Source organism: Jaculus jaculus, chromosome 14, assembly GCF_020740685.1.
Source record: "Jaculus jaculus isolate mJacJac1 chromosome 14, mJacJac1.mat.Y.cur, whole genome shotgun sequence".
Lineage (NCBI taxonomy): Eukaryota > Metazoa > Chordata > Mammalia > Rodentia > Dipodidae > Jaculus > Jaculus jaculus.
Window position 1 is genome coordinate 19,352,888 of NC_059115.1, and position 18,194 is coordinate 19,371,081.

General features: G+C 48.0%; 1 protein-coding gene across 1 annotated transcript; it reads left to right on the top strand.

Annotated features, from left to right (window-relative positions):
- Nucleotides 1-843: 843 nt before the first annotated feature.
- Clec11a (C-type lectin domain containing 11A) lies at nt 844-3,598 on the top strand. The gene is made up of 4 exons (XM_004672563.2): nt 844-1,177; nt 1,306-1,492; nt 1,704-1,895; nt 3,039-3,598. Exons 1-4 carry the CDS (start codon nt 1,031-1,033, stop codon nt 3,482-3,484), a joined length of 972 nt encoding a protein of 323 aa, XP_004672620.1. The 5' UTR covers nt 844-1,030; the 3' UTR covers nt 3,485-3,598.
- Nucleotides 3,599-18,194: the final 14,596 nt, after the last annotated feature.

The following is an 18,194-nucleotide window of genomic DNA, read 5'->3' on the forward strand; positions in this document are numbered from 1 at the left end:
GCAAGCAGCCCGGATTGGAGGGGCTCAGAGGAAGGAGGGGGAGGGCAGTCAGGAGGCGACTGCAGTGGTCTGTCTAGGCCCGGATGAAGCAGCTTGCAGCATGCTTAGCAAGGTGCACAGAGCCTAGCACCTGTCTAGTTCACTTCCTGGAGATACCTTCTCTGCCTCCCCCCTCCTCCCCACCTTCTGTCCAGTCCCTCATCCTGAGTGAGGGTGCCGTGCTTGATTGAGCAGTTGAAGCCCCCAACATCACCTGCTCAGGGCCTACCCTGCAGGAAGCTTTCAGTAAAGTGTGGCCTTGAATCTGGGGGCTCCACCTTCCAGGCCGTGTACACAGCCACGTGCACGCTCTTCATCTGCGGACTAGTGCTTAGGAGGGTGGGAAACAGACCATCTGGGGAAGTAGGAGGTGCCTTGAAGCCTGAGAATGGTGGAAGACTCTCCTTCACCAGGATGTGTGGGAAATGGTGACCACAGGGTAATAACAACTTTAGCAGACCCTGAGGTCTGCCCCCTCTTCCGGAATGGCATGGCCAGGCGGGGAAGCAGGGAGCAGAGCTAAAGTCCCAGCAACTCACCATGGCCTGTTTGATCCTGAGAGGGCTCCTGAGCTAGCAAGCGGGGCCTACAGTCTCCAGAATGCCCTGGAGAGCCAGCGCTATCCTCCTTCTGACCATCTGAGTGCTTGGCCAGGCAAAAGGAAAGAACAGGGTGGAAGTAAGGTCTGGAAAGTGGAAAGAGGTGGGTGTGGGGAGACCCAAGGCGGGATCAGGCTTTGGAACGTTGGAGGTTTCCGGCCACAGAGGCAGAGCCTCCAGGGAGCCAAGAGGGGCGGAGAGACACACACAGAGGAGCCAAGGAGACCAACAGAGTCCAGGTTAGAGAGGAGACACAGGACAAAGTCTGACAGAGGAGAAGACCAGGAGGCTAGTGATCTGCACACAGGACTGGGATAGTCTCCAAGAGACCCCCCTAGCTCCACCGCAGACATCCTGACATCTTCTACCTTGAGGGCCAGGAGCCCAGCCCAATGCAGGCAGCTTGGCTCTTGGGAGCCCTGGTGGTTCCCCAGCTCTTGGGTTTTGGCCATGGAGCCCGGGGTGCTGAGAGGGAATGGGAGGGAGGCTGGGGGGGTGCCCTGGAAGAGGAGCGGGAACGTGAAGCTCTGATGCTGAAGGTGAGTGGTAGGGGCTGGCCCTGGAAATAGGCAAGGAGAAGTGATGGGGTTCAGAGTATATGGTGATGGGTTCAGAGAAACAACTCAAGGTTGGGGGGATGGGACTGACCGTCAGCCCTCTGCCTCAGCACTTGCAGGAAGCCCTAGGGCTGCCTGCTGGAACAGGGGATGAGAATCTTGCTGGAAATTCTGAAGGTGAAGAGGTCTGGGGGATAGAGAAGACTCTGGGGGAGGAAGAAAAGGAGGAACCAACCACAGCCCCTTCCTCCAGCCCCAGCCCCTCCCCCACCGCTGAGGACACCATCACTTATATCTGTGAGTATCCACGAGCCAGGATGGCTTTTCAGTTGGTCACAGCCCCGACACTTCCTGGGAGCCTCAGGTCTGCCGTCCAAGAACCCAGACCACTGGTTCTCATCTTGAAGAAGTTCCAGATTTTTCTCATCCATCCCGCCTTGGGAGTCCTAGAGGCATATCCTCTTAGGTCTTTAGGTTCCCCTCCAATGCTCCTCCTGTCCTTCCGCAGTGGGGCGCCTGGCCGGCCTGGATGCAGGTCTGCACCAGTTACACGTACGTCTGCACGCATTGGACAACCGCGTGGTCGAGCTGACCCAGGGGCTGCGGCAGTTACGGGAGAAAACGGGAGACACGCGCGACACCGTGCAAGCCCTGCAGGAGGCCCAGGGCCGTGCAGAGCGGGAACACGGCCGCTTGGAGGGTGAGTCCGGGCGGACTACGTGGAGGGACTGAGGAGACCCGGGTAAGTCTAAGAGGTAGGGGGTGTGTGGGTGACATGAAGCCGCAGAATTGGGTATGTTAGCATATTTGGGTACAGTTAGTGGGATGAGCGGTAGGCCAGACACTCCTCCTTCCAACCTGCACCACGCCCACTGAAGTCCCACCCAATAGCACGACCCCGCCCACAATCCAACTTCATTCCCCTCCCCCCAGCCCCGCCCCATTCTGGCTCCACCTCATTTGTTTCTGTACTACGGCCCCAGTCTCCTTCCCAGTCGTCCTGCGAACCTTGGCCCCGCCCTGTCTCGCCTCTTAATCTTTGGTCACGCCCACGACGTTCTTGGCTCCGCCTCCACTGGGCGCAGTTTTGTCCCACCCTCTCCGGCCGCTGGGCTTTCTGACCCGCCCCCACGACCTGGCCCCTCCCACAGGCGGCCTTGGCTCCACCTAATTGGCCACAGCAGTTCTAACCCAGTCTAGTCAGTTTGGGAGATTCTGGACCACCCGCCCTTCGCTGATCCTGGCCCGGCCACCTGCGTTCCTGGCTCCGCCTCCTTGGCCTCCTGCAGGCTCCTCCCAATCCTGAGGCTCTATCCCCGCCCACTCCCTCCTCCCCCCCCCGCATGGCCACGCCCCCTGACGGGCCTGCCTCCTCCTCATTGGTCTGAGCAGTTCTAACCCAGTCTCCCGCGGAGATTCCGATCCCTACCCTAATGCTCTGGACCCGCCCCCAGGCCCTGGCTCCACCCCCCTGGCGTCTTGCCTTTATAACCCAGTCTAATCCTGCTGGTAGGATGGTCCCGCCCCGGCTCCGCATCAGCGGCGGTCCAGCGGAGCCTCTAGCCACGTCCTCCCTCCGCCCCACAACGTGGCCCCGCCCCTGGCGGCCTAGGCTCCATGTCCATTGGTCGCTGCCATTCTAATCATCTCTCCCGCGGTGAGCCTTGGCTCCGCCCCTTCCATTCTGGCACCGCCCCCTCAGCTGCCTTGTTTCTGCTTCATTGGTCCCCGCAGTTCTGACCTAGTCTCCTCCCCAGTCCTCCTCAAGAAGACTCTGGTCCCGCCCCATCTCCGCCCCAACGCTCTGACACAGTCCCTCTCCCCGCTCCACCCCTCCCTGCAGGCTGCCTGAAAGGGTTGCGCCTGGGTCACAAGTGCTTCCTGCTCTCGCGAGACTTCGAGACGCAGGCAGCGGCGCAGGCGCGGTGTCTGGCTCGGGGCGGAAGCCTGGCGCAGCCCGCGGACCGCCAGCAGATGGAGGCTCTCGGTCGCTACCTGCGCGCGGCGCTCGCTCCCTACAACTGGCCGGTGTGGCTGGGCGTGCACGACCGGCGCTCCGAAGGTCTCTACCTGTTTGAGAACGGCCAGCGCGTGTCCTTCTTCGCCTGGCACCGCGCACCCAGCCCGGAGCCGGGCGCCCAGTCCAGCGCTGCAACACACCCACTCAGTCCGGATCAGCCCAACGGCGGCGCGCTGGAGAACTGCGTGGCGCAGGCCTCGGACGATGGCTCCTGGTGGGACCACGACTGCGAGCGGCGCCTCTACTTCGTCTGCGAGTTCCCTTTCTAGCGGGCTGCGCCCCACACCTGTGTTTGCACCGTCCCGGGACTCCTTTCGTGCCTCTGTCCTTGAATCTGCCAGCTCCACAATAGGCCCGGCGCCAATAAATCCTTTTGGAATCCAGCATGATGGGACAGTGAAGACACTTGTACCCTATCTCGCCTAGAGGAAGCGGGGAAGGGCCAGATCTTCACTTGGGGTACTTGTCTTGTGTTTTGCACTTGGTAGTGAAACCCGAAAGTCTTAGTGATGGGCGCGCGCATGCATAGGGATGCACGCTCATGAGCACCTGTTTACAGAAGTCTCGAGTGGTTTGAGTGTGCACGTTGCAGGTGCCAGCTCCCTCGTGCCTCCCAATGGGGCCTTTGGCCCTGTCACTCATTGTCCCAGGCTTCGCTGCATTGCTCTCGGTTCAGAGAGAACACGAAGTTGCCAAAAGCTCTGACATTTAATTTTGTTTAGTGTTAATCAGTGTCTCAAGCTTGTTTTCCCTGAAACCATTTCATCAGGTTCCAGAAAGTCACTACAATTTTTCCTTTACCAATCTCCAGGGGAACGTGGTCAAACACAAATCAAGGACTTTCCCAACCCAGAAACTCAGGCCTCCTCTTCTGCTTGTCTGGAAGCCATGAGCAAGTGCTTTCCCTTCTCTGAACTCAGCTTTCCTGGCTCTTGCGGTGTCTAGGTGAGGCCTGGAACAAGTGCCTTGGAACAGGAAAAGTGGCTGAACATACGCCACCCGCTTGCCTTCCTTGCCATTTGTTATACCATTGTTCCTTGGGGGACAGTGACGTTTCCCAGCAATGGCCTTTCATACTAGGGAGGGTGTTGTGACTTTCGGAAGAAGCATAAGCAAACATGTATTTACCCCAGATAGAGTACCAACAACTGACCAACGAGATGATCCTAGGGCTGGGGAGGTGGCTCAGTGATTAAAGCACTTGCTGTGTAAGAATGGGTACCTTAATTCAGATGCCCAGAACTCAAAAGAAGCCAGATTCTGTGGCGTGAGTGTTATGTTATAGATAACAGAGATATGGTGGTGAGAAGGGAGAGTAGGCAGGAGAATCCCCCATAAGCTCATGGGCCAGTTAGCCTGATAAACATAGAGGTGAGCAATGAGAGATGCTGCCTCAAACAAGGTGAAAAGTCAGGATCAACACCTGAAGTGGTCCTCTAATCTGCACATGCACATCCCAGCACATATGCAAGGGAAAAAAATTCTACGTATGTCTAAGTGAACTGCTTTATTGGGGTTACCTTACAGGAACATGGGTGACGCAAAGGCAGTGACATCACCTAAAAGCCTACTGTAGCTTGGGTGGTGACTCAAATATTGTATCCCTTACAGCAACTTACACAACTTACAGGCATCTCCACGAAAGACCATCTCCTCCCTCCAATCGCTTAATGCTTTTATATCCTTGTAACCTTCTTCCTGAGTCTTATGAGCCTCCCTACTCCAGAAGGGGATGCTTCCATTCAGAGGAGATAGCTATCCAACAGGGGGTTCTGGGAACCAACCCAGTGTACTACCAGTACTGGACCTTGTGTCGGTTACTTCTGTTTTACCTGAGACGGAAGCAGTTTAAAGGAGGAGAGGTTTATTCGGACTCCCAGTTTTAGAGGGGTTTCAGCCAATCATGGTATAGAAGACATGGTGACAGAAATGGCTTGGTTGGTGGTGTCAATTTGACTTGACCAATTAGGAAATGAGTTCAGACCAGAATCAAGGTCAAGCTGTCACCCTCAAAGGCTTGCCCCCAGTGACCCATCACCAGCCAGGCCTTTTTTTTTTCTTTTTTTTTTTTTTTTGATGTTTGAGGTAGGGTCTCACTCTAGCTCAGACTGACCTGGAATTCATTCTGTAGTGCCAAGCTGGCCTCTAGCTCACAGTGATCCTCCTACCTCTGCCTTCTGAATGCTGGGATTAAAGGTGTGTGCCAACACGTCCTGCTCAACAAGGCCTCTTGCCGCAAAAGTTCCACAAACTCCCAAAACAGCGCCACCAGCTGGGGACCAAACATTCACACATATGAAGCCTGTGGGAGAAATTCCTCACCCAAACTATAACAGGCCCAAGCCAGACATCATGATAGAATTCAGGAATGTGACCTTGACATCTTTAGGTCCTTACATCTGCCCTTGCCTTTTACTTAGCCATAGCCCGTAAAGTGGCACTATTGAATTCTCCATGGGCAGAAGCAGCCACTCCTGTTATCTACAGAACACTCCCCCTTGTCCCTTCCAGAGATATATCTCTGTGCCACCACTTCAGGGCGAGTACAAGATGAGAGGGGGCAGCCTGTGGTTCAAAGGCTTCAATCATGAGCCCTGGAAGCCACTTGGGAGGATGAGACAGGATCACAAGTTCAGCCAGAATTACTTCCACCCCACGGAGGTAAGAATCCCGTCCCTGCATCACACTTTCCCTCTCCCTCCCTTCGCTTGATTTCCGAGGTGGGAACTCAGTCTAGCTCAGGTTGACCTAGAATTCACTCTGTAGCCCCAGGCTGGCCTCAAACCTCACTGCAGTCTTCCTACCTTCACCTCCAGAGTGCTGGGATTAAAGGCACACACACACTGTTTTACTTTGTTTGTTTGTCTTATAATTTAATTTTTGTTTTTGATTTTCAAGGGAGGGTTTCACTCTTCCTCAGGCTGACCTAGAATTCACTATGTTGTCTCAGGGTGGCCTCAAACTCATGGTGATCCTCCTCCCTCTTCCTCCTGAGTGCTGGGCTTAAAGGCATGCACCGCCATGTCTGGCTGTTTGTTTTTTTTTTTTTAATTTAATTTATTTATTTGCAAGGAGAGAAAGAGAGAGAATGGGTACTCCAGGGCCTCCAGCTGCTGCAAAACGAACTCCAGACACATGTGCCACCTGTGCATATGGTTTATATGGGTGCTGGAAAATTGAACGTAGGTCCTTTGGCTTTGCCGGAAAGTGCCTTCACCACTAAACCATATTACCAGCCCTGTTTGTTTTTGAGACAGAGTTTTAATATGTATTCAAGCTGACCTCTAACTCCTTTATTTTTGCATGTGGTATATTTATATTCGTATGCATGTGGTGACTGTGTGTGTGTGTGTGTCTGTGTGTATACACATGTCGAGGCCAGAAATCAGTCAGATGTCTTCCTCTTTAACTCCTTGCCATACATTTTAAATTTTTATTTGAGAGAGAGAGAGAGAGAGAAAGAAAGGAGTGAAGAGCATGAGTGTGTGTGGTAGTTTGAATGTGTGCTCCCCAATAAATTCAGGTATTTTTTTTTAATTTTTTTTTGTTCATTTTATTTATTTATTTATTTGAGAGCGACAGACACAGAGAGAAAGACAGATAGAGGGAGAGAGAGAATGGGCGCACCAGGGCTTCCAGCCTCTGCAAACGAACTCCAGACGCGTGCGCCCCCTTGTGCATCTGGCTAATGTGGGACCTGGGGAATTGAGCCTCGAACCGGGGTCCTTAGGCTTCACAGGCAAGCGCTTAACCGCTAAGCCATCTCTCCAGCCCATTCAGGTATTTTATTATAGCTTGTAACTTGGATTTCAAGCCACCTGGCTGGAAGATGGACCACTAGGGATAGATGCTGGGATCTAGCCCTAAAGTGTGTTTGGGTGCTGGTTCTGATTTCCAGCCTAAAGGTATATATACAGAGAGGTTTTCTCCCTCCTCTTCTATATTGACAACTTCCATAATTATAGACAATCAACCATGAACATTGCCTCCCCTTCCCCACTTGCAGAGAGGTTTAAGCTCTGTGCTTGCTTGTGGTGCTGGCTGTTTGGTGGTGTCTGTCTGCTTGTATTCATGAATGGGAGCCAGGGCTTCTGCCACTTGAACTCCCCCTGGATCTGTAAGCTTGCAATAAACCCCCCCTTCCCATGAACTGTGTCTGGTTTGAATGTTCATCTCAACAATGTAAAACTGACTACAACAACATGCCAGAGCCTCTTTGCTGCAGCAAATGAATCCCACATCATGCATCACTTTGTGTGTCTGGCTTTACATGGATACTGGGAGATGCAACCCAGGTTGGCAGGCTGGGTCGTGCTCCCGGGGATCCTCTTGTCTCCACCTCTCCAGCGGGGGTTGCAAGCACACACCATCATACGCAGCATTTTAGAACGGTACAGGTCATAGTTGTGTGGCCAGCCCTTTACCAAGATTGAGCTACCTTCTCACCCCTGGCCTCCAACTCTTGATACTCCTGTTAGGCAATGAGATTGCACAAGAGCACCACCAAGCAATATTCAAACTCCTTGTCTCCTCTCCTGACGCAGCCTTGATCAACTAGGCTGGCGGGGTGGGTGTGAATGAGAAGGTTTGGGGATGACCAATTCTGGAACTCCTAGGCCCTCCTGATACATGGGAACCCACAGAATAAAGATGCCTGTGAGGTGCAATATTGAGGGTGGAGATGAGCAGGTATCTGCTGCCTCTCCTCTCTGGTGTTCCTGAGGCTGGGCCAGACATTCACGTGATCCTGCTCATATCCCCATTAGATATAGGGCCACCATACCAGGATGGGGACAGAATTGTGGGTATGAAGAAAGGTCTGACGTGTAGAAGGGAGAGCATTTACAAGGAAGGCTTATCCATCAGCATTTAGGGCAAATTCCTGGCTGGTCAGCAAGTAGCCAGCTCCTGCAGACTAGAATTGCCAAAGATCCTTCCTTGACTCTGAACAGCACTGTGGCTGGAGAAGCAAGAAAATAGACCAGGAGAGGCCACTGCAGCTAGCTGATGGGAATGCATGCATTAAGGGGTGCCAAGTTCCTAGTGGGAGAAGGGCCTGTACTTACCCAGGGGCCACATAGACTTTCAAAACTACAAATTCCAGGAGATTGAGCAGCACACCTTCATTTCCCAGAAGTCATTCAGAGTCTCAGGCAGACCCTCTCACACATTCTACTCCCTCCTTCCACATGGGGTTCACCTACAACTTCTAGCATGCTTGAGGACCATGCCTTTGGCAATGAGATCAGAGCTCAGCTGTCTCCAATCAGAACTGATTTCTCCTCCTCTCCCATTGGCCTTCCTCTAATGCACTTAGGAAAATATACTCCTGGTCCAGTAGACATACACATATATGTACACACACCATAAAACATTATACATACACACAAAAAGAGAAGAAGGTGATGAAACATGCTGTGGCCCTGAATTCTTTTATTTTCTTTTTATTTATTTACTTGAGAGAGACAGAGGAAGAGAGAGAGAGAGAATGGGCATGCCAGGGCCTCCAGCAACTGCAAATGAACTCCAGATGCATGCACCCCCTTGTGCATCAGGCTTACATAGGTACCAGGCAATCAAACACAGGTTATTAGGCTGTGCAGGCAAGTGCCTTAACCGCTGACCCATCTCTCCAAACCTCTCTCTCCTCCCAAATAAATAAGTTATTTTATAAAAATGAAAACAAAGCTGGAGAGATGGCTTAGTGGTTAAGGCACTTGCCTTTGAAGCCTAAAGGCCCAGGTTCAATTCCCCAGGACCTAAATAAGCCAGCTGCACAAGGTGGCACATGCACGTGGAGTTCGGTTGCAGAGGCTGGAAGCCCTGGCCCACCCATTCTCTCTCTTTCTCTTTCTCAAATAAATAAATTATATTTTTTTAAATGAGGAGGCTGTGCTGGCCCACAAAGGCTGATGCCCATGCTCATGAGGGGTTCCTGCAGAGACTGGGGTCAGGGTAGATACCAGTTGGAAGGCAGCCTTGGAGGGTAAGTGTCCAGCCCTCCACCCCTCCACCCATGACCCCCAGACCCAGAAGGTGGCCAGAGTCACCTTGACTACTCACACGGAGTCTGGGGAAGGTGGCCTGGGACCAGAGGGATTTATTCATTTCAGGTCAGGCAGATGCTGCCTTGCCTTGTGGGGGTGGAGGAGGGAGGAGGTGATGTCAGCACCCTGTGGGTTTGGAGGGACATACTGCTGGTGATGGGCCCGGCCCTTCCTAGCAAGGTGAGTGTCTTACCCATCCTTTCCAGTTAGGCCCTCTCAGGTGGTGACCCCTGGTGGGTCAGGAGACATTATCCAAAGCAGGGAAGAGATTTCAATTTCAGGAGTTTTATAGGAAACTTGTGTTGGCTGCCAGTGAGTGGTGTGATGGGCAGGATATGCCAGGAGTTGGCCTAGCACCCCAAGTCCAAAGACTGAGGAGGACCTGGTAGCATTCATTAGGGTACCAGTGTTAGAAATGACTTCCTGTGTAGTGGACCTTTCTGAGTGTATGGGGCATGACCTGTAAGGGTGCTCCAAGACCAAGGAATGATGCAGATGTCAGGGATTAGACTGATCCATGTGTAGAATTGCATCTTTAATTCCAATCTAAAGGGACAGGTGTGAAGGACTGCTCAGGCCAAGCCAAGGAGATGGAAAGGGATGGGGAGGGAATTAAGAAAGTGGGTCTGCCCTGGCAAGGTCTTTGATGGAGGGCTGGAGGTCAGTGAGGAGGGTGGGGCAGTGATCTGGAAGGGTCATAGCCAGTACCAGTGCCAGGAAGGTGGTGGCGCTGCTGAGCACGGAGAACCTTTGACAGAAGGCCATAGGCCATGGCAGGGCACTGTGTCTGAGGGCTATGCACACTCTGGGGAAGCCCAGTGGTGGTTAAGAACCCTGGAGAGGGCTGGAGAGATAACTTCATGGTTCAGGTGCTTGCCTACAAAGCCAAAGGATCCAGGGTTGAACCCCAGGACCCACATAAGCCAGATACACAAAGTGTCACATGTGTCTGGAGTTTGTTTGCAATGGCTAGAGGCCCTGGCACACCCATTCTCTCTCTCCTTCTCTCTGTCTCCCAAATAAATAAAAATAAAATATTTTTAAAAATGAAAAGAAAACAGAAACCCCTCCCTCGCTGCTTCAGCTGCTGCCATATTTCCTCACGAAGAAGGCTGGGTTATACCTTCATAAGAATGTACAAGATGGAGCTGGAGAGATGGCTTAGCGGTTAAGCACTTGCCTGTGAAGCCTAAGGACCCCGGTTCAAGGCTTGGTTCCCCAGGACCCCAGGACCCACGTTAGCCAGATGCACAAGGGGGCGCATGTGTCTGGAGTTTGTTTGCAGTGGCTGGAAGCCCTGGCATGCCCATTCTCTCTCTCTCTCTGTATCTGTCTTTCTCTGTCGCTCTCAAATAAATAAATAAATAATGAACAAAAAATATTTTTAAAAAAAGAATGTACAAGATGAGCCCTGTCTCTCTGAAGGTAACCCATTTGGATACAATGAATGTACAACTGCTCTTTGTGTGTTGTAGACATGTTTTTATTTTGGTTTATTTTTTCTTTAAGAGTTTTTTTTTTTTTAATTTGAGAAAGAGAGAGAGAAACAGGCAGATAGTGAGAATGAGAATGGCGTGCCAGGGCCTCCAGCTGCTGCAAATGAACTCCAAATGCATGCATCTGGCTTATGTGGGTCCTGAGGAATTGAACCTGGGTCCTTTGGTTTTGCTGGCAAGTGCCTTAACTGCTGAACCATCTCTCCAGCCCTCCTTGTGCATTGTTATGTTGGTTATTGTTCACTGCTTACATTTGTCTAAAGAGGATAGATTTACTTGGGCTCCTGGTTTCAGAGGTTTCATTCAGTCCGTGGGTAGCAGCCCCACTACTGGGGATTTGAGGTGAATGAGCATGTTGTGATGTGGTTTTTTTTTTTTGCTTGTTTTCATTTGATTTGATTTTAGGTTTTGGTTTTTTGAGGTAGAGTCTTGCTCTAGTCCAAGCTGACCTGGAATTTGTATGTAGTTCCAGGCTTCCCTTGAATTCACATAGATCCTCCTACCTTGGCCTCTCAAGTGTTGGGATTAAAGGTGTGCGCCACCACACCTGGTCCATTGCTTTTTTTTTTTTTTTAATTTTTATGTACTTATGAGAGGGAGAGAGGCTCACCAGGGCCTCTTGCTCTTGAAAACCAATATCAGACTCATGTGCCACATGGTACATCTGCCTTTATGTGAGTATTGGGAAACTGAACCTGGCTAGCAATCTTTGCAAGCAAGTGCTTTTAACAGCTAAGCCACCACCACAGCCCTTACTTGTTTGTTTTATTGCTGGACTAGGAAGACAGCAAGTCCAGGGAGTCTCCTCTCTCTGCAGTGCTGGTGGTACATGCTACCACACCCAGCTTTTAAAAACTTTAATTTCATGCATGTGTGTGTATGTGCACAGGCACACATAAAGTGGTCAGGAGACAACTTTGGATATCTGTCCTAGCCTTCTACCTTGTTTGAGGCAGGGCCTCTTTGTTCACTGATGCATTCTCTAGGCTAGCTGACCCATCAGTCCTGATTCTCCTGCCTCTGCCTCCCATCTCATCAAAGGCATGCTAGAATTTCAGCCATGTGCTCCCAACATCTGGCTTTATCCTGGTGCCAGGGAACCCAACGCAGGTCCTCACGTTTCTGCAGCAAGTGCTTTACCCACTGAGCAACCTCCCCTGTTGGTATTTGGATCACCCAGTTGGCATGATACCCAGCTCTTCAACTGTATAATTACTGCTGTTATTCCTTCTTTCTAATTAATACACAGCCTATGGCAAGCACTTGAAGACCAAGCAAATACATTCTCCTCAGGCTGGAGACATGGCTCCACGGTTAATGGTGCCTACTGTAAAGCCTGACAGCATGGCCATACATATACATATACATATACATATACATATACATATACATATACATATACATATACACATACACATACATATACATATACACACACACACATATATATATATATGTGTATATATATATATATATATATATATATATATATAGTCTTTATGTTTCTCTCTCCCTCCCTCAAATAAATAAGCTAGGCATTGTGGTACATGCCTTTAATCCCAGCACTTGGGAAACAGAGGTAGGAATATCATTGTGAATTCAAGGCCAGCCTGAAGGCACAGTGAATTTGAGGACAGCCTGTGCTAGACTGAGACCATACCTTGAAAATATAAAAATAAAGTTTTTTGAAAAAATACATTTTCCTCATTGATAGTTCTTTCTGGGTTCAACATCCATTGATTAACCTTGTCTAGTGGAATGTTGACTGTGAAATCAGAAAAGGATCATATTCAGGAAAAGAAAATTTATGTAGTTGCATTTCCCTTGTGAATGCAGGCATGGAAATCCTAAATCACATAATAAGCTCTGAAATCCAATGTTGAATCATAAATCTTCATACCCAAGTAGGAATTAAACCATGAATGCAAACACAACTCAGTTTTCCATGGGCTGATCATAGCCATTTTTTTAAAAAGTAAAATAAATTGACATTAAATACCAGTATGATAGAAAATGGCCAGAAGTACTTGTCAAAATTGTAGTGTCACAGCATGTCCTGAATTAGAATAACAAATACAACATAAAAATTATTTCTTGGGCTGGAGAGATGGCTTAGCATTTAAGGCACTTGCCTGTGAAGCCTAAAGACCCGGGTTCAATTCCCTAGAACTCACGTAAGTGGATGCACGTGATGGCACATGCGTCTGGAGTTCATTTGCAGTGGCTGGAGGCCCTGGTGCACCCATTCGTGTTTTCTCTTAAATGAATAAATAATATTTTAAAAATTATTTCTTTAGCTAGGCATGGTAGCACAAGTCTTTAATCCCAGCACTCAGGAGGCTGAGGTAGAAGGATCACCATGAGTTCAAAGCTAGCCCAGGCTACAGAGTGAGTTCCAGGGCAGTCTGGGCTAGAATGTGACCCTGCCACAGCAGAGAAGTAGGAGAGACCCAGAGCTTCTAGAGCCCACAGAAGCAGGCCAAAGCAGTTCCAGCAGTGCTGTTAGTTCATGTGGCTCTGCCTGAGCCCCAGGAGAAGCCGGGTGAAAGGATTTTCCACTCACACCATCCTCCCAAAGTCAAGAAACCCAAAGGAGAGGACAGCAGGGACCAGCTGAGCAGCTTGTGAAGAGCAGTCGCGGCTCTTGTACAACTTCAGGTACCTGCCACAGCCTCCTCTTCCCCCAAACGCCAGCCCTGGCAACCACTGCTGACCTGGGGAAGGAGATCAAGCTACCTAGCACTCAGTGCAGGTGATCAGAGCACCAGACCCACTGACCCAGCCAGCCTAGGTGAATCCACAGTGCAGTGAATCAAACCGGGCATGGTGGTGCACGCCTTTAATCCCAGCCCTTGGGAGGCAGAAGTAGGAGGAGTAGGAGGATTGCTGTGAGTTCAAGGCCACTCGGAGACTACAATGTGAATTCCAGATATACCTGAACTATAATGAGATCCTATCTCAAAAAACCAAAACAAGAAAAGAAAGAGGGACCAAAGCAGACAAGAAACATAGCTGAGACCAAAGCCATCACAAAAGGTAATAGGGCCTACTTACACCAAGTCAGTATCTGCCAAAAAGCAGCCTGGTATATAGGCCTGTACTAGAAGTGCTAATTGCACCTTCCATGTCAGGGCAGGCTGTGTGTTAGATCTGACAGATGGTCGGCTTTGCCATTTTTTTTTTAAATTAAAGTAATTTAAAAATTATTGACAACTTCCATAATTATAGACAATAAACCATGACACTTCCCTCCCCCACTTTCCCTTTCACAACTCCACTCTCTATTATATCCCCTCCCTATCTCAGTCAGTCTCTCTTTTATTTATTTATTTATTTATTTATTTATTTATTTATTTATTTATTTATTTATTTATTTGAGAGCGACAGACACAGAGAGAAAGACAGATAGAGGGAGAGAGAATGGGCGCGCCAGAGCTTCCAGCCTCTGCAAACGAACTCCAGATGCGTGCGCCCCCTTGTGCATCTGGCTAACGTGGGACCTGGGGAACCAAGCCTCGAACCGGGGTCCTTAGGCTTCACAGGCAAGCGCTTAACCGCTAAGCCATCTCTCCAGCCCCTCTCTTTTATTTTGACGTCATCATCTTTTCCTCCTTGTGTAGATAGTGCCAGGCACTGCAAGGTCATGTATATCCAGGCCATTTTGTGTCTGGAAGATTGCATTGTAAGAAGTCTTACCAGGCTGGAGAGATGGCTTAGTGGTTAATCGCTTGCCTGTGAAGCCTAAGGACCCTGGTTCAAGGCTTGATTCCCCAGGACCCACGTTAGCCAGATGCACAAGGGGGTGCATGCATCTGGAGTTTGTTTGCAGTGGCTGGAAGCTCTGGTGCACCCATTCTCTCTCTCTCTGCCTCCTTCTCTCTGTCACTCTCAAATAATAAATAAAAATAAACAAAAAAATTAAAATTAAAAAATTTTTAAAGGAGTCTTACCATTCCGTTGGCTGTTATATTCTTTCCACCACCTCTTCCACAATGAACCCTGAGCCTTGGAAGGTGTGATAGAGATATTTCAGTGCTGAGCACTCCTCTGTCACTTCTTCTCAGCACCATGATGCCTTCTGAGTCATCCCAAGGTCACTGCCATCTGAAAAGAGAAGGTTCTCTAGCCAAAAGTAAGAGTAGTAGTAATATATGGGTGTGAACATTAAGAGAAGGCTTACCAGGCAGTTTGGTAAGCATGGTATACGAATTTAAACAGGCACCAGCAGCCATTACACCCCAGGACTCATAACTTCCCCCCTCACAGGTTTTCAATATCAGGCATGTATTCTCTCCTGTGGAGCAGGCCTCCAATTCCATCTAGAGAGCAGTTGGTTTCCTCCATCCAGTATTGCACCCATTGGCTTATTTGGGCTGAGATTTGCCATTCTTTTTTTTTTTCTTCCTTATTTTTTCTCAATTTTACTTTTTAAAAAATTTTTATTAGCATTTTCCAAGATTATAAAAAAATATCCCATTGTAATTCCCCCCCCCCCACTTTCCCCTTTGAAATTCCATTCTCCATCATATTACCTCCCCATCTCAATCATTGTACTTACATATATACAATATGATTTGCCATTCTTTTTATTTTTATTTTTATTTTTCGAGGTAGGCTCTCACTCTGGTCCAGGCTGACCTGGAATTAACTCTGTAGTCTCAGGATGGCCTCGAACTCTTGGCGATCCTCCTACCTCTGCCTCCCGAGTGCTGGGATTAAAGGCGTACGCCACCACGCCCGGTGACTGATTTGCCATTCTTAAATAAGCTATATTTGGGGGTTGTCCTTTGTTGCTTCCTTTTTTTTTTTTTTTTTTTTTTTTTTGAGAGAGAGAGAGAATTGGAACCTCAGGGCCTTCATCAGCTGTGAACAAACTCCAGATGCGTGCACTCCCTTGTGATGCATATACAACATTGCATGCTTGCATCACTGTGTCTGGCCTTGTGGAACCTGGAGTTTCCAAGGTAAGGCTTTGCAGACAAGTGCCTTAACCACTAAGCCATCTATACAGCCCATGCTTCCTGATTTATAGTGTCTTTTCTTCTGTCATTTGTGGGGACAGGATCTCATTTGACCACAGGCTGACCTGAAACCCAGAAATCTCAGCCTCCCAAGTGACAGGACTAAGGAAAGGTGTGGAGTAACAAAACCTTAGGGACTTTGACTTTGTTACATTAGCTGTTTGTTTCAATACCCACTCTTACATAAATACTCCCCACTGATTTTGATTGACTGTGTATATTGTTCAGTTGAATTTTAGAATTTACTTGTATTTTGCTTCACTCAGCCTACTAGAACACTTGTGTAGCAGGCAAGCCCAGCACCTAGGGCCACTTCTGTTATTACTCTGGGAGAAATTTAAGAGCCACACCTGGCACCTTAAGCTCCTACCTCTGATTATATATAATGTCAGATTTATACAGCTAAGAATACTGCAGATAATTAAAAAACCCAAGCATCAAATTAAACCAAGATGAAAAAAATCTCTAAATTATAATTCAAGAAACACAAAAAATCAGGACAATATAATTTCACCAAAAATGAGAAATACAGCCGGGCGTGGTGGCGCATGCCTTTAATCCCAGCACTCGGGAGGCAGAGGTAGGAGGATCACCGTGAGTTCAAGGCCACCCTGAGACTACAGAGTTACTTCCAGGTCAGCCTGGACCAGAGTGAGACCCTACCTCGAAAAACCAAAAAAAAAAAAAAAAAATGAGAAATACATCAGAAATGACCTCCAGTGAGACTGATTTGGATGAAATACCTGAGAAATATTTCAAAAGAATGATTATGTTCAAAGAAATCAAAGTAATCAAAAGAAAACAAACTCTTGAAGGAACCAAGAGAACACAGGGAACCAACTTAATGAAATAAGGAGATCAATATAAAACATGAATAAGGAAATAGAAATACTGAAGAAAAACCAATCAGAAATACTAGAAATGAAAACACAGGGCCAGACATAGTAGCACATACCTTTAATCCCAGCACTTGGGAGGCAGAAGTAGGAGGACTACCATGAGTTTCAGGCAACCAGGAGACTCATCATGAGTTCCAGGTCAGCCAGACCCTACCTCAAAAAAAAAAAAAAAAAAAAGTCAGGCACACACCTTTAACTCCAGCCCTACGGAGGCAGAAGTAGGTAGATTGCTGTGAGTTTGAGGCCACCCTGAAACTACACAGTTAATTCCAGGTCAGCCTGGGCTACAGTGAGACCCTACCTTGAAAAACCAAAAAAATAAAAAGAAGAAAAAAGAAAAAGAAAAACACAGTCAGTGAAGTAAAAAACTCTGTGGAGAGTCTCACCAATAGAATGGATGAAGCAGAGAACAGACTATCTAAACTAGAAGACCAGGTAGAAGATCTAATACAGTCCAACAAAGAGAAAGACAAACTAATCCAAAGGTATGAATCAGAATTTCAAGATATCTGGGACACTATGAAAAGATCAAACATAAGAATTCAGGGTTTAGTAGAAGGAGAGGAATTTCAATCCAGAGGCTTAATAGGTGTTTTTCAACAAAATCATAGAAGAAAATTTCCCTCAAATTGGGAAAGAGATGCCAGTGTAGATACAGGAAGCTTTTAGAACACCAAACAGGCAAAACCTGGAAAGAACCTCTCCTTGCCATATTATAATGAAAGTACTAAGCACACAAACCAAGGAAAATATATTGAAAGCAGTTAGAGAGAAAACAACAAGTCACTTATAAAGGCAAGCCCATCAGGATCACAGCAGATTACTCAACACAAACTTTAAAAGACAGAAGGGCTTGGAATGCTGTATCCCAAGTTCTGAAAGATAACAACTGTCAACCAAGGTTGCTTTATCCTGCAAAGCTATCCATCCAAATTGACAGAGAAGTAAGGGCATTCCACAACAAAAACAGGCTAAAGGAATATATGACAACTAAGCCAGCTCTACAGAAATTGAAGGAATACTCCATGCTGAAGAGGAAGGAAAGTACACACATGAAGAAACAGAAAAAATAATCCATACTCAAATTACAGTTAGTACAAGAGAGTAAAGGCAAAACAGGAAGCACTACAAAACAAGAAGAATGGTGAGAATAAATACATACCTTTCAATAATAACTCTTAATATCAATGGCCTCAACGTCTCAACCTAAAGACACAGGCTTGCAGACTCTAACCCCCCTCCAAATATTATTCAACAAATGTAGGAAAATTGATATAATTCCTTGTACTCTATCTGATCACGATGGGATTAAACTACAAATCAGCAATAAGAAAAACCACAGAACATACATAAAATCATGGAGACTATTAAGCAGTACACCATGAAATGATGAATGGGTCATTGAAGAAATTACAAACTAGCCAGGCATTGTGGCACACACCTTTAATCCCACCATTTGGGAGGAGAGGTAGGAGGATCACCATAAGTTCAAGGCCACCCTGAGACTACATAGTGA